This window comes from Saccopteryx bilineata, chromosome 2 (assembly GCF_036850765.1).
Source record: "Saccopteryx bilineata isolate mSacBil1 chromosome 2, mSacBil1_pri_phased_curated, whole genome shotgun sequence".
Taxonomy (NCBI): Eukaryota; Metazoa; Chordata; class Mammalia; order Chiroptera; family Emballonuridae; genus Saccopteryx; species Saccopteryx bilineata.
In genome coordinates this window covers 304,521,810-304,546,504 of record NC_089491.1, presented here as the reverse complement: position 1 = coordinate 304,546,504, position 24,695 = coordinate 304,521,810, and the positions used below count along the sequence as shown (strand labels likewise).

At 52.6% G+C, this 24,695-nt stretch overlaps 1 protein-coding gene across 2 annotated transcripts in view; it reads right to left on the bottom strand.

Annotated features, from left to right (window-relative positions):
* Nucleotides 1-17,544, bottom strand: part of SLC26A9 (solute carrier family 26 member 9) — a 30,815-nt gene extending 13,271 nt beyond the window's left edge. Inside the window, exons 1-11 of one of the 2 annotated variants that reach the window (XM_066261532.1) lie at nt 17,476-17,544; nt 9,483-9,625; nt 6,217-6,356; nt 6,004-6,114; nt 5,183-5,358; nt 3,517-3,681; nt 2,805-2,957; nt 2,419-2,501; nt 1,128-1,275; nt 350-463; nt 75-152 (exon numbers count right to left, since the gene is read on the bottom strand). In XM_066261532.1, the coding sequence (XP_066117629.1) occupies nt 75-152; nt 350-463; nt 1,128-1,275; nt 2,419-2,501; nt 2,805-2,957; nt 3,517-3,681; nt 5,183-5,358; nt 6,004-6,114; nt 6,217-6,356; nt 9,483-9,607 (1,293 nt within the window). In that variant the 5' untranslated portion in view covers nt 9,608-9,625; nt 17,476-17,544. Of the gene's footprint in view, nt 1-74; nt 153-349; nt 464-1,127; nt 1,276-2,418; nt 2,502-2,804; nt 2,958-3,516; nt 3,682-5,182; nt 5,359-6,003; nt 6,115-6,216; nt 6,357-9,482; nt 9,664-17,475 lie in introns of those variants that run through there. The other variant, XM_066261533.1, reaches the window with a different exon arrangement.
* Between the last annotated feature and the right edge of the window lie 7,151 nt (nt 17,545-24,695).

The window sequence follows — 24,695 nt, the reverse complement described above, 5'->3', positions numbered from 1 at the left end:
AGTGCTGCCCAGCTCTAAGGGGTTGTTTTTACTGGAGTCTTTTGCTGGCTGCTATTCTCCTGCTGGGCTCTTACCTTAGGGAGAGGGTTCAGATAGGATCCCAGGACCAGCATGGTGATCATCACCACCAGAGACACACACAAGCTTGCCACCTGTCCAGAGAAAGAGTTGGAAAGAGGGAGTGTTACTCTGGATTCGCTTCCAGTCGATGCCTCTGGTGGAGTGGAGACTAGGGAAGAGACAGGAAGGTTGGAGGAGCAGCGGGCCTGGCTTGTGGGTTCCCGGGATTCTCTGGGACAAATCTTCTGTTCCCCTCCCGCACCCCTCCCTCCTCTGGCACAGTGCTCACCTGGGATTTTCCTCCAGCTCCATCCACAGCCAGGGTGACAGAGAGAGCACAGCAAATGACATGGATTTTAAAGAAAGAGCCAAAGAAGTTGCTGCAGCCCAGGGCGATCATCTCCTGTGGGGTCAGAGGCAGGGTTGGGTGTTGGGGGTGTAGGGCTAGGGTTGCGGGGTATAGACCAAACCCAGTCGGCCATGTAAGCTGGACTCTGGACCTAGGACATGACCGACTGCTAAAAAGCCATATACTCCCAATCAGGCTTGACTGGTGGTGATAAAGTGGATAGAGTGTCAACCTGGGACACTGAGGTCCCAGATTTGAAACCCTGAGATTGCCAGCTTGAGTGCGGGCTCACAAGCTTGACTGAGGGGTTGCCGGCTTGAGCATGTGATCATCAGTATGGTCCCATGGTCGCCAGCTTGAGCCCAAAGGTCACTGGCTTGAAGCCCAAGGTTAAGCAAGGGATCACTGGCTTGCTTGAGCCCCATGGTCAAGGCACATATGAGAAGCAATCAGTGAACAACTAAAGTGATGCAATTATGAGTTGATGATTCTTATTTCTCTCCTCTCTCTCTTCCTTTCTCTCTTTTCTCTCTCTCTCACACACAAACAAAAGCCATATATTCCCAATCAAGCAGAAGTCAGCTTTTGGGGTCAGAGACCCTCTGCCCACTGGCAAGCAGCCTTCTTCACCTCAGTCCAGAGCCCCTAGATATCTTTTGCCAGGCCTCTGTGGGCCCTGGCTTGTCCTGCTCAGTTCTTCCAGGGGTAGCAGATGTACCTGGTTAGAATCCACATCATAGCCATGCTTGCTAGCCAATGTCCGACCCATAGCCAGGTTGATGACATAGCCTACGATGGCCAAGGAGAAGGCTGTGCCCACCATGTCCTTCCACTGTGAAACCACAGGCAGCACAGGAGTAGGGAACCTGCCGAAGAGCCAGAGAGGAGGCAGGGCCCAGGGTGTGAGGAGAGGGAGGGCGCCGAGTCCTGCGGGAACCACAGTGCCCAGCGGGCCCCCCTGGTGCTAGGGTCTCATGTGAGCTACCCTTTCAATCTGAGTCCTCAGTACAATGCTGTAGGGCCATCACTCCCATTGACAAAGTAGGAATCTGAGGCTCAGAAGACCAAGCTGGTCCAAGGTCACAGAGCCAGTATTGGGCAGGGCCTCGTAGCTTCACGTCCAGATTCTGGACTCTTTACACTCACCAGCCCTCAGTGTTGTGAGCACCCCTCCCCCACCTACTCCAACTCTGCAGCACAGCATTGCCCTACTCCTCCGAGGGCCCAGAGAGGATGCTTAATGAATTTGGTTCATCCTAATAGCTTTCTGTCCATGTGGATAAAAAGAGCCAATGCATTAGAACAGGGCAAAGGGCCAGATAAGGACTGATCAGAGAGACACTGTTTTTTTTTTTTGTTTTTGTTTTTTTTTTTTCTGAAGCTGGAAACAGGGAGAGACAGTCAGACAGACTCCCGCATGCGCCCGACCGGGATCCACCCGGCACGCCCACCATGGGGCGATGCTCTGCCCACCAGGGGGCGATGCTCTGCCCATCCTGGGCGTCGCCATGTTGCGACCAGAGCCACTCTAGCGCCTGGGGCAGAGGCCACAGAGCCATCCCCAGCGCCCGGGCCATCTTTGCTCCAATGGAGCCTTGGCTGCGGGAGGGGAAGAGAGAGACAGAGAGGAAGGCGCGGCGGAGGGGTGGAGAAGCAAATGGGCGCTTCTCCTGTGTGCCCTGGCCGGGAATCGAACCCGGGTCCTCCGCACGCTAGGCCGACGCTCTACCGCTGAGCCAACCGGCCAGGGCTGAGAGACACTGTTTTAACAGCATCCATTGGAATGAGACTTCTGGGGGGAGTGCGGCAATGAAGACTCACTGTTCATGAAACAGCTAGCACTGGCCCTTGTGTGGCTCTTCCCATAATCAGTGTGGTAGTGATTCACAGCTGGTCAGTGTCACAGAGTTTATAATGCACTTTCACAGAGTCTGCCTCAACTTAGCTTCTAAGCCTAGACCTTGATGGGGAGTGTAAGGGGTGGTGCCAGGCTTTCCCCCAGGACTCACCCATGCTGGATCTCTCCCACGATCTGCATGTGGTACCTTTTGGGCATCTTATAGCCCCCAGAGACAGCTGTTGCCACCACCACCTGCAACCCCCAAAGCAGAGAATGGGGATTGGTTTGAAGTTGGGGTCTGGGCAGACATCTCTCTCAAGCCTCCCTTTTCTCTGGGGAACCCAAATCCCACTTGCTTGCCTTTTTGAGGGGCAAGACCTCAAGGATCAGGAAGAGTGGAAGCCATATGCGGGGGGATGGAAGGGATTCCCCCTGACTGACAGTGGAGGGCGGTGCCGGTGGGTAGAGCTTCCCTGGACCTGGCTGGAGCTGGATTCATCTTTCTTGGCCCCTCTAACCTGACCCTCAGTACCCAGCCCCAGGCAAGGTCCTTACCACAATCATCTCTGTAGGGATGGGGAAGCGGATTCTGTGCATGTAGTGAGCGTTGAGCTCCTTCACCAATACGAGGAATGCGCCACTAGTGAGGGCGAAGATGAGCGAGGCGATGTTGGTGTGGGGGAGGTTTTTGCAAATGTCAATGAATGTCTGGTGGAGAAAGCATCATACCTATGGGCTCCCACCCTTTCTTTCTTCCCATACCACCCCCACCCTTGGGCGTCTGAGCCCGTGAAGGGATATCGTCAGTGCTCATAGCAGCAGACCAAAGCAGGATCTAGACCCTGGTCATGAACATTGTGCCATTTTTCACCACCCTCTTCCAAAAGGCATGTCTGGAGCTCATGCTGGGATAGGAATGCTGATTCCCTTCCTGTTTCTCTAGAAAGATTCCAAGCTAATGGAGGAGGGATAGAGACTAGACATGAGGAAGGACTTCCCAGGCAGTGGAATGGGGAACCGATTACAAGTGTACCTCTCCTTTTCTGCAGGTGTTAACCACAGAGAACCTCATCAAGCCTTCAAGGCCATGTGTTTGACTCTCCCTCCCATCGTGAGAACCTCCTCAACATCCCTCCTGACACCAGTCAGCCAGTCCTTGCTTGACGGCATCTCATCATGAGAAGTTCTTAACTGTGTAAAACAGCAAACTTGGCTGTGGTGTCAGCCTGAGCCGCTCCCCATTTGCAGGGCATGGTCCTAGACTCACAAAGATGATGGACCCTGGGCCTGTGTAGGAGGGGACGGTCAGTCCAAAGATGTACTTGAGCACTGAGATCAGGATCTGCAGGCCAGCAGCTGTCATGAAGCCCCGGATGAAGGACTCGGAGAGGTAGATGGCCACAAAGCCGAACTGCATGAAGCCCAGGCCCATCTGAGGGGGGAATGACCAAGAGGGTCAGCATCTTCCGTATCTGCCTGATCCAAACCCAGTGCTGGAAGTCCTGTGCAGCCCCGGGCAGTAGCAGCTCTAGGGAAATCAGTCCTTCATGACCTTGTCTTGCTCTTTACTGTGCCAGCAGAACTTGGGTCCCTTTAGGACACCGGTCTCTTTGTCACTCTGCCTCTCTGGTTTAGTTTCCTCATCCATGAATGAAACTGGCCCTCCCTTGGTGTTTTCTCTGTCAGTAGATGACTGCCATCCACCCAGTTAGCTAAACAATACCTTGGGAGTCATCCTTCTGTCACCTCCCATGCCCCATCTATCACTAGACCCTGTTCACAAACACTGTGCCACTTTCCACCACCCTCTCCTGGCAAAATGTTCCTCAAGTCCACCCCATCTCCTCAGCCCTTCCACAGCCCCCACTGGTCTAGGCCCTCAGTACTCTTGCCTGAGTCTCTGTAGTCTCCCAATAGCAATCCACCTCCCACCCATTATTTCTGTAGCCCGAATGATCCTTAAACTGCCAATTGGACCCAAAGCCACTGCCTAGGGGACAGACCTCATTGTCAGGTCCATGCTTACTTTTCTAGCCTCTCTCTGGTCCACCCGCAAAGGCCCCCTGTCCCCCAGACCCACCACAGTCCTTGCCTTGATCAGTTCGCCCTCTCTGAGGCTTCAGTGCTTTGGGGCACGTTTTCTCTGCCTGGGCCGTCCTTCCACACCTTATTCAATCGCTTACTGGTCAACTGCTAGTCATCCTTTAAGACTTGAGTCAAATGTCACCTCCTCTCTGAGGAGAGGCCTCCCCTGACTCCTTTTGGTGTTCCCACACTATTTGTACATAGCTCTATTATGCTGCTTATCTCACTGCCTCCACATTTATCTGTTGACATGGCTACTTCAGCCGCTGAGCTGGGAGCTTCTGGAGAACTGGGCCTCCTTCTTACTTATCTTTGATCCCCAGGGCCTAGCCCAGTTCCTGGCACAATGTACCAACTAAGAAATATTAACTAAATGAAGGAATGAATGAAAGGTGCCGTCTGAGGTTGCTTCCGGCTCTGGCGTTCTGACAGGTGGTGCTCCCCCTCACAAGACCTAGCGGAGTCTTTTGCATGTGGTGGAAAAGAAATTTATGCTGTGTGGGGGATGCTGTGTGTCGGAGCAGAGGAGGTTGGGGGATAAGAGATGTTAGGGACCGAGAGGACTGTGTGGGCAGAAAGCTGGCTCTGCTCGGGGAGCGGGGAGGGGCCGCGAGTCTGTGAGACAGTCGTGGACTCGGGACAGTTTTGTCAGGTCATGGGCCTGCTGGGGGGAGGTGAGGAGACAGCTGGCTTTCCAAGGTCTTTGGTGGCCCCGAGAATGGGGCAGATGGAGGAGGTAGAGTCCTGAATCAGCTTTAACATCAAAGCTGGGTCTAGGACCTAGGGACAGGGCAGTCTGATGCCCTCCTGGGCTGGGGCCCTGGCAGGGGTTTGGCCGTCCCCCTCACCTGGATGATGGCAGTCAGGCAGGCCAGTGTTGCTGACACGTGCAGCCTCTCGGCCTCCATGGCCGCTGTGTCCACGTAGCTCTCGTTGGTGACATTGTTGAAGACCCGGAACTTTGACTCTGGGGCCAGCTGCAGACAGATGTTACCCACCAGGATACTGACAACAGCAAAGGTACCTGTGGTGCCCCACCCAGCCAGCAAAAGTCAGAGGTTTGGACCCAACCCATGAACACAATCAAGGGGCCCAGGACTGCTCCCCGACCCCCAGGGGATGGAGCCCCAGGTCTCCCAGGCTGCTCTCCGCATGTCGCCACACACCCAGCCGTGGTATACACTTTTCATGGCGTGTTCCTCTCAACTATTCATGTCGTGTCATTGGACAAGGGAGGCGCTAAGTTTACAAATACAAGCAGGACCCGCCCCAGAAACAAGCCTCGTGACTAGGTCTTTTTTCTCTATCTCACTTAGTACCAGAGAAGTCCAAATGTCCCCTGCAGTGGCCTTCTGGGACCAGCCTGGGGGTTAGACAGTAACTTCTCACAACTGTTTAACATTTTATGGCACATGGCTTATCTTGTTCCACCAAATCTTCCCCACATTCTAGAAAGGAAGGCAAAACTCATAAGGCTAACTGAGCTCACAGAAGCTAAGTGGCTTCTCCAAGGTCACAGAGGACCTGGTACTGGCACAGTGATGGTCCCTCCAGAACCAACAGGCACCGGCTAGAGAATGTGGATGGAAAATCACACGGACCCTTCTCTACACCCCACCTGTCCTTGTGGCCCAGGTCATCCTGCCAGCTGGGAGGGGAGAGGTCTTACCTGGCACCATCTGGTGTATGCCCCCCAGGAAGAAGTACGTCAGGAGAGGGAAGAAGGAGGAGTAGAGTCCGTTGACCGCAGGAAGGTTGGCCAGAAGAGCAAACGCCATTCCTGCAGGGGACGAGAGATTGAAGGCGCAGGAACATGGTGGGTTGTAGAGGCCAGAGATGGTGGGGGTGGGAGAGGACCAGGCCTGGCTAAGGGTCCTCTCACCTTGTGGGACCTGGATGGATCCACCGCTGAGGCCGCCAAGCAGGTCGGGGATGAGGTAGTCTTTGATTTTGTACTTGGGGAGCCAGGAGAGCACGGGGAGCAGCCCAAACACCACGGTCTTGATCTTGGCTGAGGAACATCTGGAGGGGAAAGGGCAGGTTCCCATCAGCACTGTACCGGCTAGGATGCCCCAAGTTGGGGAGGGATTACAATATCCTGTTGCTGCTCAGGCATTCTTTCAAAATTCATTCAAAATTTGGTGAGTACCCATACTGTGGAGTGTGAAGGGATACTGAGGAGAAAAGGCAGGGGCTTGCTCATGAGAGCCATCAGCGTGCCCTGTGCATTAGCTGGAGGTCTTCTGCTGGCTGTTGCCTGCCTGGGAAGTCTACAGGACTTGGCTTCAAGGCATGGATTTCACGGCAGCTTCCCCTTCGGAGGTGTAAAGTCCAGCCTCCCCCCTGCCCCCCATCTCTATTGGTCTTTCTCCAGGAATGGCTTCTCTGGGTTTCCTGTCTTACTGAGCATGGGTCTGGGCTCCCTTGCCTGGGCTCCTTAGCTCCGTGTGTGCCCTGTGTTTAATGACTTGCTTTTCGTCTCTCTCTCCCAGCAAATTCACTATAGTGAGAAGTATGTCTCTCTTGTTTACTTCTGTATACCTTATGCATTACGTTAGGGTGCTTAGTAAATATTTGTTGAGTAATGAATTAGTGAAAGGATGAGCTGGTATTGAAACTCACCCTGTCCGAGGGTATTTGTAATAAGTGATCCAGGCAGAACAATTATATACAAGGTGCGGCAAAAGTAGTTCCCATGGAAAATAATAGCCTAATTAATAAATAATAATACAAGAATAAACTCTGTGTTTTGTGTACTCACAATTAGGGGTAAACCTACTTTAGCCCCACCCTGTATTGCTAAATGCATTTTATAGATATAGACTCACCATTATTTTCCACTAGTAAATGTCATATATTTGCTTACCAAAACCTCTGGATTCTAGACTGTTGGCAAGGAAATCTGAGTGGGGATCCCCCCTTTGCTCCAAGGATCTTTGGTAAAAAAAAGGAATAGGCTACAGGCCTGCTGCTAAACCTTCCCCTTTTTGGAAAGTGATTATGTTCTCACTGTAAAAATTAACCAATATAAAAACAAACAAACAAAAAAACATAGAAACTCAGGCTGAGTGGGGGCCGCTGGCATCTTTCTTAGAACTTCTTCCAAAAGGAAGGCTCCGTTGTCTCCGCAGGGTACGCCTCTAAGGACCCACCATCCTTTTTGTGTGCTGTCTCCAATACCAAGTTCTTTCCCCTGTTAATTCATCAGGGGAGGGAAGAACAGGGAGCCGTTCACCGGGCAGCACAGGGTGGGGAGAGTCACTCCCTGCCCTGTTTGTTGAACACCTCCAGGTCCTTTCACAGAAACTCGGGAGCGGCAAGAACAAGGGCCTACGAACTTGAAGGTGACAGCTGGGGGACTGATGACTAGAAGAGGGTGGGAGGCATTTGCTTTTCTTCCCGCAGCTGAGGGAACTCAAATACCCAGGGCCCACCTGATGACTCACTGGCCCACTCTGATTAGGCCTCCTTCCCTGCCCAGCACCGATTCTCGCTCTTTGCTGTTGCTCAACAATAGTTTCCCTGCCACTGGGTCCCCTGGATTTCACCCAAGACTGAAACCCACACAGGCAATGCTTTGTACCCTGTATGGTCTGTGCAGATTTTCTGTCCCCACCAACACTCTGTGGAAAATCATCACCATATACATTTGGCTCCCTAGTCTCCTCTGGGGTGACTAGGGAGCTTAGACTGGTGTTAAATAGCTAAAAGCATCTCTAAAGCCTTGTCCTGAGAGAGAACCAGCCCTGCAGGAACCATCTCAGGTTTGTTTGCGGCAGGGAAAACTGGACTTGTGAATACACAGCTGGCTAGGGAAAGAAAAACAACCCACTCGAAGGCTTGTACCTGCCCAGCCTCACTTGCAAGCCTGCCCTATGTTGAGAAAAACAACCTGGAGCCTGAGAGAAGAGCTGGACAGTGATGCCAGCCACCTCTGTGGAGGCTTCAGAAGTCAAGAGAGAAGTGGGCAGAGGGATAAGCTCTCTAGACATTCATTCATTCAGCAAATATTTATTGCAGCACCTTCTGTGTGTTAGGCACTGTGCAAAGCTCTCATGCCAGCCTCATGGGTTAGTTCCCTTCATCTCTTTATAGCTTTCATCATCTGAACTTTTTAGGACAACAGCAGGTACCCTTATCCCTCCAGTGCAGAAACAACCCAAACTTAAGTTCTTTGGGCACCGAGGTTGGCAGAGCCCAACGATCTGAGGGGCACAGCTGTGGGTACAGTGCCTGGACACGGGCCACCCAAGGCCGTAGCTGGAATTGGGTAGAGATGGAGTCTCTCAGGAGAGGCAGGGTTGGGTCTGGGCTTTTGGTGAAAACTGAAATGGGTGATTCCCCTGGTCTGAACCAGTTCCACCTGCATCTCCACTTCAGCCATTGCCAGTGACCTCAATCCAGGTAACTGAATCAGCTGTTTCCCCCAGGGAGTGAGGAAGACGGAGCCAGCCTACAGGAGCCAGCCTACAGCGAGCCTGCCTGAGGTCTGCCAGGAGTCTGGGTAGGGGGAGGTGAAGCTTACAGCCTCAGGCTTCCGGAGTGTGAGCCTAGATCACCTCTGGAGCCCTTCCTTCCAGACCAGGTTTGGCTACCACCATCAAAGTGCCAAAGACCTGAGACCGGAAATAGCCCAGGGGCTGGCAGGACCACATCCTGGTAGGTTCCCTTTAGGACAGCCCAGGAATTTAGTGACCCGCTTTGGGCATTCTCTGGACCAGGAGAAGGAAGGAACAGTTCAAGAGAATGAGGACAAAGAGCATGGGGTGGTGGTTGCTTCAGGTTTTTCTTAATAAAGAGGGGACAGGTCATGAAATAAGGGCTCTGATGCCCCCCTCCCCCAACCATGCTGTAGCATGCCCATCTGTAGCTCCTTAAGAACCCAAGAGAAACTTGAGTGGAGTGAGAATATGGCATGACCTCACGCAGGGGGTTGGGGATGGTCCTGCTGAGGCTGTGGATAGTCCTTACTCCTACTTTCCATCTTCCCTGGGAGTCTCAGGACAGATGAAATGGTAGGGTCTTTGATTCAGTGTTCCAAACCACCCCTCCCAAGCTTTCCCAGGCTCTGTCTTAGGGATGCTGGTGTGAGAGCTGGGCTTCTGCTGGGGAGCAGAGGAGAGGAGCCTGGGCTCTGGGTCACATTACCTGAAGGCACTGCCAAGTTTCTCTCCCAGGGGGTACGTCCGCTCCTTCTTCTCAAACTCATCATCGAAGAGGGTGAGAGAGTAGGCGTCTCTGTCTACAACGTAGCGGGGCCTGGGCTGGCTCATGTCTGGGGCATTGACAGGCTTTGGGAGAAGCAGAGAAGGGGAGGATGAGGGGCATCCCTCCCCGGTACCTGCTTGGGCCTTCTCTCTCTAGTCCTCACTGCAGCAGTTTTATGCTGGTCTTCCCCGCCCCCATCCAGAAGGTGCCTCCCTTTTTTCTTTCAAGTCCTTCCACCAGAATCACTTCTTTTGGTGGCCTTCCTTCCCGGGCACTGATGATGCACACACTCGCCCTGGCTGTTTTGCTTGGCGCTGAGCACATGGCTGGCACTCTGCACCTGTGACATCACTGTCACCCCCGCTGAACACCAGGCAGAAAAAAAACAAAACAAAACAGTGGGACTGCGAGGGCAGGAATCTCAGCGGAGATTCAGCAAATTGATTCTACCCCTTGCCTCCCCCCAAGGGCCCTGATGTCTCCACAAGCCCCTCCCCTCCCAATACCTCAGTTTCCCTGGCATAAAGGCTAGTACCATTCAGCCAGTCAGCTTGGAAGAAATAGAGAAAACAGTCTGCCTGGAGGCACGGGGATGGCTAAAGTGACTTTAAGCAGGCTCTTTCTTGAAGGAGACGCCTAGGACTTCACCAACAGGTTTCCCCGGGGATGAGGGACAATGGCATGTTAGGGGAAATCAGGATTATCTGTGCTGGCTGGCTTTCCCACACTTCCTGTACCTAACCTTTCCCCCACCCTGTGTACTGCTGTTCCTCTCTTCAATTTTTGCGCAACCTTGCTGATGTTCCAGGAGCCCAGCTGACAGAGCTAAGCGCAGAGCCCTAGAGGTCCAGACGGGGCCTCTTCCCTCCTTTGACCACTGGTCTCCCCTCCTTTCCCCTGCCCTCCAGAGCTGGGAGAAGCACTTGGAGGACCTTGGGGAAGGCACAAGGCAGAGGAAAGCCATGGGGCAGGCTCAGAGGGAGGGTAACTTCTGGGAGGTGCTGTGTGGGGTAGCTTTGGCCAGTTTGGCAAAAGATTTGAGATGGGGTTGAAAAGAGAAACCACTCAGAGCTAGGATGTCTCCCACCTTCCTAGGGGGGGATCCTGGGTGCAGGGGAAGTGTTCAGAGGGAAGCGTTTGATGCCTTCTGTGGAAGAGAACATGGGGGAGAGATGGAAAGTGCGTTAACTAGGGTTCTAGAAACCAGTCCTGGTCTGGCTTTACTGGCGAGGGCAAAGGGGCAGCGTTACCTCTCTGAAGCCCAGGTCCCTTGTCAGTAAAATGGGGTAACAGCCACCTCGCAGGGTTGTTGTGAGAATCAAATGAGGTAATGAACAAGAGAAGGTGGTGTAAAGTGCAAAGAATGCTGCAAATGTGAGTTGTTGTTATAATAAAATTATGCCCAAATTGATAAAGGTTGAGCTGATGCATTCCATTCCTTTGATTGTGGGACCCCCAGGTCCATCAGGAGCTATAAGCAGAGTCTGGAAATCCAGCAAAGCCCCACAGACAGTGCCCAGGTGGAAGGGAAGTGGGGGTTGAACCTGCCCACAGTGCCTGCACCCAGCCCTGTGCCTTGTGCTTAGGATGTACACAACATGCTTGTTGAGTGAATCAATGAATGGTGTTTTGGAGAAGACATGGGCAGAACTGAGTAAGAGTCATGGCATGGGGACATTCCAGTGGGAGAAGTGAGAGACAGGGTAGCATAAGGAACACAGCATGTTTCAGAGCCAGATGACCTGGGTTCAGAGACTCGGTTTCTTTATCTGTAAGTGGGCATAACAACAGTCCCAGGCGGTTGCCGTGGAGATTGTTGTGTGTAAAGTGGCTGGCCGTCCAGGCACCCAGCAAACAGCCATGGCGACTAGGATTAAGATGGGAGGGTGCTTTCTTCCTCTTAGGAGAGACTATTCAAAGACTTCCAGACCTTCACCCTCCAGTAAGGCAGGGTAGCCGTGCTCCCCACTCTTTCCAGGGGCTGGAAGGGTCTCGCTGTCCAGATGGCTTGCCCGGAGGGCCTGATGGGGGCGGTGAGTGGGGAATGTGGCCCTCTGGAGGAGCCCAGAGCTCCCGCCTGGCTTCAGAGAAAGACATGTGGTTTAGGGGGCGTTATTCCAGGTCACCGAAGACCAGTTGCAAAAGAACCGCCACAATTTTTTTTTTTTTTTTTGGTATTTTTTCTGAAGCTGGAAACGGGGAGAGACAGTCAGACTCCCGCATGCGACCGGGATCCACCCGGCACGCCCACCAGGGGGCGACACTCTGCCCACCAGGGGGCGATGCTCTGCCCCTCCGGGGGTCGCTCTGCCGCGACCAGAGCCACTCCAGCGCCTGGGACAGAGGCCAAGGAGCCATTCCCAGCGCCCGGGCCATCTTTGCTTCAATGGAGCCTCAGATGCGGGAGGGGAAGAGAGAGACAGAGAGGAAGGAGAGGGGGAGGGGTGGAGAAGCAGATGGGCGCTTCTCCTGTGTGCCCTGGCCAGGAATCGAACCCGGGACTTCCGCACGCCAGGCCGACGCTCTACCACTGAGCCAACCGGCCAGAACCGCCACAATTTCAAAGGGAGCCAACCCAGAAAAGGGAGCCAACCCAGAAAAGGGAGCCTCTTGGAAGAGGGGGTGATGGGAGATCTTGATTTCATGCCAACTGGCAGGCAGTGGTCCCAGAAGCCCACTGAGCTTCTCCAGCAGCTTTCAAGGTTCTGAGTTCTAGTAGCATTTGTGGGGAGTGGGTTGTTGCCATTTGATCCTGCTGAACCTCTACTAATCCAACTCCCCTGGCCCCGTTTCCTTACCTCTTCAGTGGTGCCTTTCTCCCTGTCCGCCAGGCCTATCCCCCACATCTGCCCCGGCCCTGCCCTTCCCCCAGCCTACACATTCGGTGTTCATCAAGCCCATTGCTATTTCCTGCCAGCGTCTCTCCCCTCCCCCACCCCCGCAGGTCTTCTCTCACACCTGGGTGATGGCAATCACCTGCTAACTGATTCCCTGTCTCCAGCCTATATCCTCAGCTCAGGAACCCTGACTTCTTCATTTCCAGGAGAATAAAGCCTAAACCCCTTCTTTTTAGTAAGTTTGTCCTTTTACTATCAGGCCCTGTTTTGGTGGACTTGGTAAAGTTATTGGCTGGGATCCATGGCACCATCCTGTACCCCCAAACAAGCTTGGCTCAGTTTTACTTCTGGGCTCTGTCCACATTTTCCTCCTTACCCGAGGCACCCTGACTCATTCTGCTTTTCTAGACCTGCCCATCCTTAAGACCTGCTTGGGTTTCTCCTCCTCCCTTCATCCCTCTCCTCCTTCCTCCTGCGCTCTTCCCCTTCTGCTGTGAAGCTTTTCTTGACCCTCTGCCCTGGAATCTCTGTCTCCTCAGTTCTCCTTTACTTGGACCTCTCCAGCCTGTACACCAGCATTGGCTTTGGCTGCTCCTGGCTGTCACTTCAGGGAAGGGAGGGCGGAGAGGGGGCAATGGTGCTGGAGATCTTTTGGAGGGCTCAGGTAGAAGACTCGGATGTTTGCTGCCCCTGCGGGCACACTTCCCACAGACGGGGACTAGATGCTTGGGCAGGTGCCGCTCATACCGGCTAACAGGCAAAAAAGCTGCCTGGTTTCACCGGAACGCAAAACCTGTCCCTTCCCCACGAGCACTGCCCTTTCCATCCCAGAAAGAGGGTGTTGAGGGGAAGAAGGCTCTGGGTGCTTTCTCAATCCTGAGTTTGTACCACAATAAAAGGAGAACCCAGCTGCCAGCTGGACTCACAAAGTTTTGTCTAAAGTGGAACTTGAGGACTAGCCTGAGTCTTGAGAGAGAGAGAGAGAGAGAGGCAGTATGGGGATTTGAACCAGGCCCTCAGCTCCAATTCAAGTGCTCCTGTGGAAAAGCCCAGCCCTCCCAGAGATGACCCTGATCCTGCCCTGGAGGCTGTCCCCTGAGTGGCATTGAGAGTGCCCTCTTTGGGCCACCCTGGTGACCTTCCAGCCCAGCTGACAGGACAGGACTACTGGGTCTTTCTCTTCTAGAAGGCTCTGCTGGGGGTTCCGAGTCCTAGCCTCCGGGTTCCCATGAAAATGACAGCCAGAGTGGCAAATCTGCAGTCACAGGAGCTGCCCTGGTCGTGCTTCCTAATTCTAAAAATAAGGGTTGAGTTGGGTGGGGCTTAGGACGGGAGGTTACTTCATCCTGAGCCAGTACTTCAGGCCAGGGAGGAAAGGGGGTTGGGACAGGCAAGAGGGTGAGCCGGCAGGCGGGAGGCACTGCCTGCCTCTTCTAGACAGTTCTCAGAGAGTCCAGGGGCTCCCAGGAACCCCCAGATAGGGCTCCTGCAATGTCAGGCTAAAGGTGGGAAGGTGAAAGAGAGAGCAAGAAAGGGAGAGAGGTATAGGAGATCTGATGACTTGATCTCTAGGTAAACAAGCACAGAGCTCTGCACCGACGTTAGCATCGCTGGAAAAAGTTAAGTGCTCGATTGCCAGGTGTGTCTCACCCAGCCTTGCCTCCCATCAAACAGCACTTTCAACCCCCATCAGGTCAGGGATAAATAGCAGGTGCCATGTGACAATATTAAGGAACAAAAGGGTGTCTCTACCCCCTCCCCACTGTGGAGGGAAGGAGGGGCCAGTCCTGATTTACCAGAGAGACCTGGAGGGGTGCTGTGGAACTTCAGAGAAACAGAAGGCAGGAAGGGAAGAGCAGAGGGTTGGAGAGGTGGGTGTATGGACAATTCAATTCCCAAAGCTTGACAAGGGAATGGGGTCACATCTGGGGACAAGGGGATCCACAGGTCTTGCAGAGCTAAGGAGCTTTGGGGGGGCAAAGGGGAAATGGATTTTGTAGGGAGGGCATGGGCTAGACCTCCCTCTGGGCTTCTCCAGGACCCCTCGTCAGACCCTAATTACCCCACAAAGAGCTTATATAAAAGAAAGCCCAGCCCTGGCTGGTTGGCTCAGCGGTAGAGCGTCGGCCTGGCGTGTGGGGGACCTGGGTTCGATTCCCGGCCAGGGCACATGGGAGAAGCGCCCATCTGCTTCTCCACCCCCTCCTTCCTCTCTGTCTCTCTCTTCCCCTCCCGCAGCCAAGGCTCCATTGGAGCAAAGATAGCCCGGGTGCTGGGGATGGCTCCTTGGCCTCTGCCCCAGGCGCTAGAGTGGCTCTGGTCGTGCAGAGCAACGCTCCGGAGGGGCAGCGCATCGCCCCCTGGTGGGCAGAGCTTCGCCCCTGGTGGGTGTACCGGGTGGATCCCGGTTGGGCGCATGCGGGAGTCTGTCTGGCTGTCTCTCCCCGTTTCCAGCTTCAGAAAAAGAAAAAAAAAGAAAGCCCACAGGTATCTTCACCCACTGCCTAGGTCTGGCTACATCATCAGAGTACTGTGAGCAGAGATGAGCCCGGGCACAGTGCCCAAGGTAATGCATAGAAAGGCTTGGAACAGTGCCTGGCTATGGTCAGCGTGCAACAGATTCCAGCTGGGTTATTGTTCTCATTACTACAATTACGCTGCGGATTCTCTTCCTTGCTCTGCAACCTTAGGCAGGTCACTCTGCCTTTCTTGACCTTCCCTTTCACATCTGCCCTTATATCCCTCTCTCTCCCTTTCCCCATGACCTGTCCCTCCAAAATCTCCCAGGACTGGTGAAAGGAAAAGCAGAAAATCTTTTTAGAAGACGGCAGGGCATCTGGGGAATAGGGAGGCGAGGAACCTGTGTGTGGGGATTGGGGCAGGTCTGGAGGTGATTCTGTCATTGTGAGCCAGGCTGACTTCTCCTTAGCCCAGCCTGGCTGTGCTTGGGCGGGGAAGGGGTGGGGGATTCTTTGATCTTTGATGTGCACATGTACCAGGCACGGGAGCAGTCCTGGCTTGGCCAACCCACCCTAGCGTTCTTATCACTGGTTCTACCGGGGCTGTCGCTGTGTTCTGGGGAGAGGGAAGGTCACTTTGAGGTTTCCCTGTTGCTCTAGCTGCTGGTTCCTTCCTGCCTCATCCAGGGTGGGAGCCACGGGGTGAGAGCTGCCTCTGAGTGGCGGGGTGGGTGGGTGGGGGGAGATGGGGATGGGATAGGAGGGCTGAGCTCTCAGCTGGGAACCATGTCCCTGGCAGAAGGGAGAGTGCAAGCCTGTGGGTCACCAAGGCATTTGTCAACACTCCTTTTATTCCTATTGTCCCCATGTTATCGGGTACATTTTCTATCCCCTCCTCACCTCAGCCTAGTTCCCCCATTAGTAATGTGAGGGGAGGAATGAGGTGCCCCTGAGCTGGCCTCCCACACTCCGGCTGTTCTAGGGAGTGGCATCCTAGAGTTAGTTACTGCTACCCCCGTCCCTCCTTATCTCTGAGCTCGTGCTTCCCTCCCTGTCTGCTTTCCTTGCTGGAGACAGGGACTGGTGCAGGGCTGAAGAGATAAGCTCCAGTAACCAGATTGAGGCTGGACTTTGAGAAGCACTTTCCAGCAGGGAGACCTGACCAAGGCCGTGGGAGCCCTGAAATGGACATTTCAGGTTCGACACCCAGGGGTCTGTGAGGTCAGGGCGAGGTTCACTTGGAGGCAGGTGAATGGACAAGGAGGCCTGTGCAGGGCCAGCTGCTCTAGTCCAAGGAGTCCAGAGCTTGGTCACTGCTGAGCTGGCCCTGTTCCCTGAGGGAGCTCATTGGATCAGACTCTGGTTATTTGGGTCAATGCAGCACACATGCACCCAATTGTGCCAATCCCTGAGGAGACCCTCGACATTAAGAGATAAGAGGGTGTCTTTGTCCGGGGTTCTGTCCAGATGAGAGCATTCAGTACAGTCGACCAGGCTCTAGGAAGTGCCCAGGGAGGCCATTCTGGCGGTGGAGGAGGCCGTATGTGCTGGTCTCCATGCTGCTCAGGGGGGGTCTTGCCAGGTTCCGAATGCCAGGGCCCCGGGGTGAGAGTGAGGAGGACCCTGGGGCTCTGAAGGAGGGGGTGTCTATGTGAGTGAAGCCATCCAGAGGGAGAGCTTCGTGATCTGCCCATGCCCAAGCTGGGAGGCTATGCCTTTCAGAGGGGCACATCCTTAAAGCCAGTTTTCCTCCCTGTGCGCAGACCCAGGGGGGCCAAGGGTGAGTGGGGTGTTTACACTAGAATGATGAAAGATTTGTTTGATGTAGGCTGGGACCTTGTGGGCTGATCTTGAGAAACAGGGGCAATGCCTGAGGGTGACCTAAGACCCCTTAGAGCTGCGTTTAGGAGGCTGGGAACCACTTGGGCTGGCCTAAACCCTCCTGTGTTAAAGGAGTCACCTGGGAGTCAGGTCCCTGGGTCCTGATCCCACCTGCCTGCGAAAGCCGGGTCCTCAACAGCCCTCTCCCACTCCTCCGTTTCCTTTCTTTCCTCCTCTTCCAACCTCTCAGGATTAATGGCGACAAACAGATTCCACGCCGCCCAGCCGCCCAGGCAGGTGCCCGGAGCTGGTGGAGGAGTGAATGAGTGAAAGAGGACATCTGGGGGGCAGAAGGAGGGGGAGACAGCCCACAGAGCAGGCCCGGGAGCCAGGCATTAAGAGCTTTTTGCTTTCAAGACTGAAAAGAAAGGGAGAGGTACAGCCAGCAGCTTCAAAGCCTGGCGCCCCGAGGAGGGTCCAATATTTTTGTTCTTTCCTTTGCAAAGGAAAGGAGCTTTTGCAGAGGAGCTGGTGCTTTGCTCCACTGTGCTCGGGGGGCTGGCAGACCTCCTCCACCAGAGCCTCCGTCCTACAGCCTCGCTTTAGGCTCCTGACTTCTGGCTCAGGTCCTCACATGGAGGTGAGAGCCCAAAGTGCTCCTCAGAGGTTCGAGGCTGGGGGCTGCTCTCAGACCCAGGGCGGGGCATCCCTCCCACTCAAGCGTGGGATGGCACGCAGCCCTCCCCCGGCCAGCAGGTTCCTGGCATCCCTCCTCAGCACGCCTGTGCCTAGTGAGGTGGGCTGGGTGGGGCTTACCGGTGGGTGAGCGGAGCCGGCTGGGCAAGGCTGAAGGTGTGTCTGGGGAGCAGGCGGCTGAAAGGTGTCCCAGAGGTGTTCGAAAGGGTTCTGCTCAAATAATCCAGGGAGGCGTTTATAAATAACTTTAGCTCAGGGCCACGGGGTGAGCCCCGGCTTCTGATTGGCTCAGAGGGGAAGTGGTTTTAAACTCTACACCATGCAAAACCTGAGGAGATAGGAAAAGGAGATAAGGAGAAAAGGTCCCAAATGAACAGCCCTTTTTTTGTTTTACCCGAGGAGCAGGGCTGTTTGATGGGAGCTTGGCACTTCCTAAATCCACCCTGAAGACAATAGGTCACATTCAGCAGGGCCCCTGCACTACGGGCTCCCCCAAGGCAGCCAGCTGAGGCTGAGGAGGGGATAAGGCAGACCCCTCTCCAAGCTTGCTGCCCTGCTGCTGATGGGGCTGGGGTCAAGCCAAATAGCCTCTTGGACAATGGGACCCATTGAGGCCACCAGCGGGTTGGGGTCCTAGGGCTGTTTGCTTTGAAGGTTGGACAGCTGGGAGGATGGTGGGGGAGACAGTAGACCTCTGAACACCCCTGAGGCATGAGACAAGCCCTGTCTGGGAGGCCCTCAGAGTCCTTGGGAGGTTTGGGGCTGCAGTGGAGACCTGGTCCCTGTTCTGTCCCCAACCTTAAGTTGCTTGTAAGCTCTTTGCCTTGGTCTATCCAGCAGTGCAAAGGGAAAAGTACTCCCCGCCTTCCTAACTTCCCAGGTAGGGTGCACAGGGAACATGGGGGTTGGGGGTATGGTGAAGGAGCTCAAGACAGTGGACTCACAATGATGATAGATAGGTAAGCGTTCCTCAAGGCTAGCAAGTCTCCAACTCATAGGCCTCTGTCATTTCCAAGAATTCATGTCTTCCTGGGTCGCAGCTCTGCTCAGGTTGATGCCTGCTGTCCGCGTTAGAGCTGCCTGCTTCTCCCTGACCCGCTGAGCCTTATGGGAGAACCTCAGAAAGGGTGGATAAGAGAGTTGCTACTTCTTAATATATGTCCTGGGAAGGAGAGTCCCCACCTGATGCCAGGAGCCCCTTCCTTTGCAACATCTGGAGCAATGCTGCCTTAATCCTGAACGCCCTCCCATTTCTCCAGAAGAAAACAGAGGCTCTGCAGGGGGCTAGAACGAGTACAGGGGGCTTCGATAAAGTGCTGCCTCACCTGGGAAGGCAAAAGTCTCCCTGGGAAGGTGAAATGAGCTAGCTTCAGCACATAATAGGGACTCAATAAATATTTGTTGAGTGAATAAAAGAATGAATTGTCTGCAAGCCTAGCCCAAGTGAGAGCTTATAGATGCATTGCTGTGGGGACTAGGGTAACACCCGAGGTCACTCAAAGTTGTCAGGGTGTAGCAAGGTGCCCGAACACGACTAAAGAAAGCTAGAATGCAAGCCACCCAAGCATGCCCTGTCACCTGCTGAAGAAAGGATATGTGCATGGACACTTCCTCCAGGAACCCTTCCCCAGGCTCTGCACTGGCTTAGCTGCCATGTTCCCACGACTGCCCCTGCTTCACCATGGTAACAATATTCTGTTTTCATAACGGATGGTCATTATGCATTTAATTGTCAGTCTTTCTCTAAAGACTGTGAACTCCATGGGGAGGGTGGGGCAGTGTCTGTTTCACTCACTTTTGTATCTACTGCCTAGCCCAGTGCCTGGCATTTGTGGGAGCTCAGTGTAGATTTGTGGAATGGGTAAATAACTATATGATGGGGTCTTTAAACAAAACAGAGCCGGAAGGCAAGAATTGGTTCATATGTCTCCAGCACTGTCCAGTGGCATGGGTAGCCTGACCTATTCTAAACTTTAGGCAGGCACTTCTTAGAAAGCAGATGAGTCATCAGGCTCTTCCTATAGCTAGGTGACAGTGACCATTGAGGTCAGCCAACCAAAAGTCCCCTTGATGGGATACCATGTCTGTCAGGGAAACTTTTTGTTATAATTTGGTTCCTTCAGAGCAGAGAAAGCATTGCCTCACTGACTGGAGCATCCCGGGCTGCCTGCAGGTACATTGCTCTCTTTTAAATGATCCCTAAACATTGTGGCCTATCAGCTGGTCTAGTGTGAGTTTTGCCAATGTGAGTCAATCTTTCCTGAGTCCAACTGAGTTTCCATAGTAACACTTGGCTTTCACACAGGTTATCTGGTTTCAGTCTCATAACAACCATGTGGTTTAGGCATGTTGCTGTCATTTTTCAGATGAGGAAACTGAGGTTGACTGAAGCAAAACAACTTGCCCCAAGGTCACAGAAGACTAGATGGAAGAGACAGGAATCTAACTTAGGTGCTATGGCTTCAGATCCCATGCTTTGTCCATTTTATCACTTTAATCTTTGAACCTGCGAAGCTACTGGTGATACAAGACCCCACCTTTTAGACACTTCCGGTATATCTCTCCAGATGAAGGTGGCTGGGACTCCAGGACACATTCTGGGTTTGGAACTTGTTGGCTCTCTTCCCTAACCCTTCTCCTATTGTCTTAGCTAATTCTGGGTGTGTAGATATTGCAGAATAGTGATAAGAAGATTAGATGAGCCTAGAGGTACCTCTAGAGTCACCATGGGAGAGAGACAAGGAGCCTTGTGAGTGAGAAGCCGGCAAGGAGGAATCCAGAGCAGAGGCTGGAGAGGCAGAGGCAGGGGGAGGGGAGGCCCTGATGGCTAATAGGGATAGAATTAAACAGTGGAACAGAGTTAGGGCTGGTGGAGGGAAAACAACAATATGAGAGCCTGACCTGTGGTGGTGTAGTGGGTAAGGCTTTGACCTGGAATGCCGAAGTCTCCAGTTCAAAACCCTGGGCTTGCCCGGTCAAGGCACATACAAGAAGCCACTACTATGAATTGTTCCTTCTCCCTCTTCCCCCTACCTCCCTCTGTATCTTCTCTCTAAAAATCAGTAAACAAAATAAGATGAATAAAAAAAAAAAAAAAAGCCTGACTGTGGTGCCACAGTGGATAAAGCCTTGACCTGGAATGCAGAAGGCGCTAGTTCAAAACCCTGGGCTTGCCAGGTCAAGGCATATATGACTAACAACCAATGAACAACTAAAATGAAGCAACTATGAGTTGATACTTCTCACTACCCTCCCCTTGTAAAATCAATAAATAAAATCTTAAAAAAAAAAAAAGAAAAGAAATGAGAGACAGATGGCATTAATAGAAACACAGAGAAAAAGAGACTTAGAAACAACAAGCAAGGAACAAAGAACACATTAACATCCAAAGCAACGCCCTGTCTTGAGTTTTGTTCAATCACCGTTTTTCACAGTGAAAGGAGGTAAGCATCCCTCTTATTCCTCTCTCTGGAGCATATAGATTCTCCTTCTGTAGCAACTGGCCACACCCCCACCCCTAGGGTTGAAAGCTGTTATTCATTCATTCACTCATTCATTCACTCACTCATTCTTCCACTTAAAAACTGAAACCAGTGCCAGGATCCTCTCCTGAGGATACTGAGATAAGAAAGACACAACCCCTGCTCTGAAAGGATCTCACTATGGTGGAAAAGACCTGACTTCGCAGAGAGCATTGTTACATGGAAACACAGAGTGCCATGGGAATGCAGAGGAGAGGCACCACCCTCGGTCCCTGCTGGATGGAGGTCAGGGAAGACTTCCCCCAGGAGGGGTCACAGAGGGTCCTCCTCAGCCAGGGCCTGCGGCCCTGAGCTCTAAACCCCAGGTGGCCACTCCAGGAAGGAGAAGGTAAGGGCTGCCCCCAAAGGCACTACTCTATGAAAGAGTTTCCAGTTTGTCCCCTAGCCCCCTGACTTCTGAATCCATCCAAGAGTCTCTCCTTTCAAGCCCATTTCTGTGTCCTGTGTTCCTCTCTGACCCAGAGCTTATCATCCTCTTCCAACCTTATTTTTCGACATGTCACATTTCACTCACACTCTCACACATTCACACCAGACAGGTTTTGGGGATTTACTGAGCTGTGCAGATAAGCCAAAATATCCACAAAGTACCCTCCTGACACATTTCACTTTTGAGCTGGTCCAGCTAAAGAATACCTAGTTTTCTGATGAACAAACTGAGGCTAATCCCCCAAGAAGGAGACTAATTCTTCCACTTTTGTCTCACCTTGGGCCTCTGGTCTTATCTGCATCTGCTGGCTTCTTGCATGTGTGTCCTGTGTGGGGCCTGTGCCAAAGGTGTGAACAGGATCATGTTTTGGTCAGAGCAGCCCAGTGACTTAAGCAAACACTTTAAGGCTGGACGCAGAAAAGTCTTCACTGCCCAGCCCTGCCGTGACAGCTCTGACCTGGCCCTTGGCTGCCAGTTTCATGTGTGCCTGGGGACTGCGGGGCTGGGAGAGACTCTAGGAAAGGCAAACTCTCACCTCTCTCCTCAGGGAAGCCAGGAGCTCAGTGCCCCAGTTGGAAGCATCTTAGATCGATCAGGAGACAGAGGAGGTGAGGTGAGCAGGGTGATGCCGACCTGTGTCTGGTCTTTCAACTCAGGGAACCTGAGCTCCTGCCATGTGCCCAGCACTGTGCTAGGAGCTGGGAACACAAGACCCAGGAGAGCCAGTCTTTGGGAGGTCCAGACAGTGAAAGGAGCTGAGGGAGGATTCCCAGAATACAGATGAGGACAGAGTGAGGGGACAGTGGCTGAAAGGAACATAAGGGTGGACTCTGAAGTGTGAACAGTGAGGACAGGACCCACCTGGAGTCAGATCTGAGCTGGCCAAGACCCCCAAGCATGTGAGGTTCCAGGAAAGGGAGTGTCACAGAACCATAGCATGGGGAGAAGAGGAGCCTGGGGTCCATCTGAGTCACTAACTTCCTTTTACAGATAGGGACCCTGAGGCCTCGAAGGCAAGAGGGACAGAGAGACAATGTCAGAGCCCCGAATTCCTGCTCACCACAGGCCCCCAGCCTATCCCTCCAGCCTGGCCCTGAGGCACAAACCAAGCTCTCCTTCCACAAAGGTGGCAGGAGGTTGCTTGGGCCCTCTCCTACTCCCCTTTGGTGGTGTCACCTGATCATTCCGAGAGACATGACACTCTGGTGAGGTGGCACATGCCGCCTATGGAGCGCCAGCCAGCTTTGAGCAGGGGAAGGTGTGGGGAAGCAGGTCTCAGTGTCAGGGGCTGGCAGCCCAGCAGAATGTGGCTCTCGGGTGGGCTGGTCTGGAGGCTTTCAGAGAGGTTCTGCTCAGACCCAGAAACTGGTGGCCTGGGTGAGTGTTCCAGGCGGTTCACACTGCCCCGGGAATACTGAGAATAAGGCTGGACATGGGGAGGGGGGGAGTTCCAGGTGATTAATGTTGACTCACAAGTCTCCTGGCTGCAAGATCCCCAATTCAGGGACAACTGAGATAATTGGAGAAACATGGGACTGATGATCCAGGGTTCCAGGGCCTCACCTTACCTCCAGGGTCCAGCTTGCGTAGCCAGGATTTCAGTCAGAAGGTGTTTTGTGACCTTGAGAAAGTCATAGGAAAACGATGCCCTTTCCTATTCCACAGTTGCTAAGGAAGGAGTAAAGCTGGAAGGTGCCCAGCACCCAGCACCCAGTCACTCCATCCCACAGGCCTCTCTCCTCGGAGTGCTGACAGCCACTCTGTACTCCACTGTCTGCCAGAGGCGAGGAGTTCTGGATCTTCTAGGTTTTGTCTTCCCAATAGCTCCTTGAAGTCAGGGACTGTGTCACATGTACTTGAGAGACAGCACGATATAGTGGGAAAAACAGAATTTCCTCCAAAATCCTGACTCTGGGCTTGCTGGTCATGTGACCTCAGGCAAAATATTACTGTATTCCCCATGTATAAGACACACCCTGTTGTGAAAAACTTGGGGTCTAAAAATTGGGTGTGTCTTATCAGTTGTTGTAGTTTTTTAACTTGCATTTCCTGCTTTTTCACGCTTGTTTTTATGCTCATTGTTGAAGACAGTGATTTGTCATCAGACACAGATGAGGACAAGCTAATGGATGGGAGTTTTTTTTTTATCTTATTTTTATTAATTTTAATGCAGTGACATTGATAAATCAGGGTACATATGTTCCGAGAAAACATCTCCAGATTATTTTGACCTTTGATTATGCTGCATACCCCTCACTTAAAGTCAAATCGTCCTCCGTTACCTTCTATCTGGTTTTCTTTGTGCCCCTACCCTCCCCCCACTCCCTCCCTCTCCTTCCTCGCCCCTTCCCCACCCCTCCACCCCACTCCCTGTTACCATCACATTCTTGTCCATGTCTCTGAGTCTCATTTTTATGTCCCATCTATGCATTGGTTCATATAGTTCTTAGTTTTTTTCTGATTTACTTATTTCACTCTGTATAATGTTATCAAGGTCCATCCATGTTATTGTAAGTGATCCAATGTCATCATTTCTTATGTCTGAGAAGAATTCCATAGTATATATGTACCAAAGCTTTTTAATCCACTCGTCCTCTGATGGACACTTGGGCTGTTTCCAGATCTTCGCTATTGTGAACAATGCTGCTATAAACATGGGGGTGCATTTCTCCTTCTGGAACCATTCTATGGTGTCCTTGGGGTATATTCCTAAAAGTGGGATGGCTGGGTCAAAGGCAGTTTGATTTTCAATTTTTTGAGGAATCTCCATACTGTTTTCCACATAATGGATGGGAGTTTTGACAGTGATGAGGAGTTGTATGAATTTTATGATGAATAAAACTTGAGTGCAATAACTTTATGTAATACATTTTCTTCCAAATTTTGGGCCCCGAAATTAAGGTGTGTCTTATACAGTGTGTCCGTAAAGTCATGATGCACTTTTGACCGGTCACAGGAAAGCAACAAAAGACGATAGAAATGTAAAATCTGCACCAAATAAAAGGAAAACTCTCCCAATTTCATACCTATTTAAGTGCAGTTCGATGTGGGCTCACGCACAGATTTTTAGGGCTCCTTAGGTAGCTATCCCGTATAGCCTCTACAGACTTGTCACTGACTGATGGCCTACCAGATGGGGTTTCTCCACCAAACTGCCAGTTTCCTTCAACTGCTTATCCCACCAAGTAATGTTATTCCTATGTGGTGGTGCTTCATTATAAACGTGCCGATATTCACGTTGCACTTTGGTCACAGATTCGAATTTAGCGAGCCACAGAACACACTGAACTTTCTTCTGTACCGTCTACATCTCAACTGGCATGGCTGTGGGCTGCTCCACTGTATACATGGTGTTATGTCATCATCTG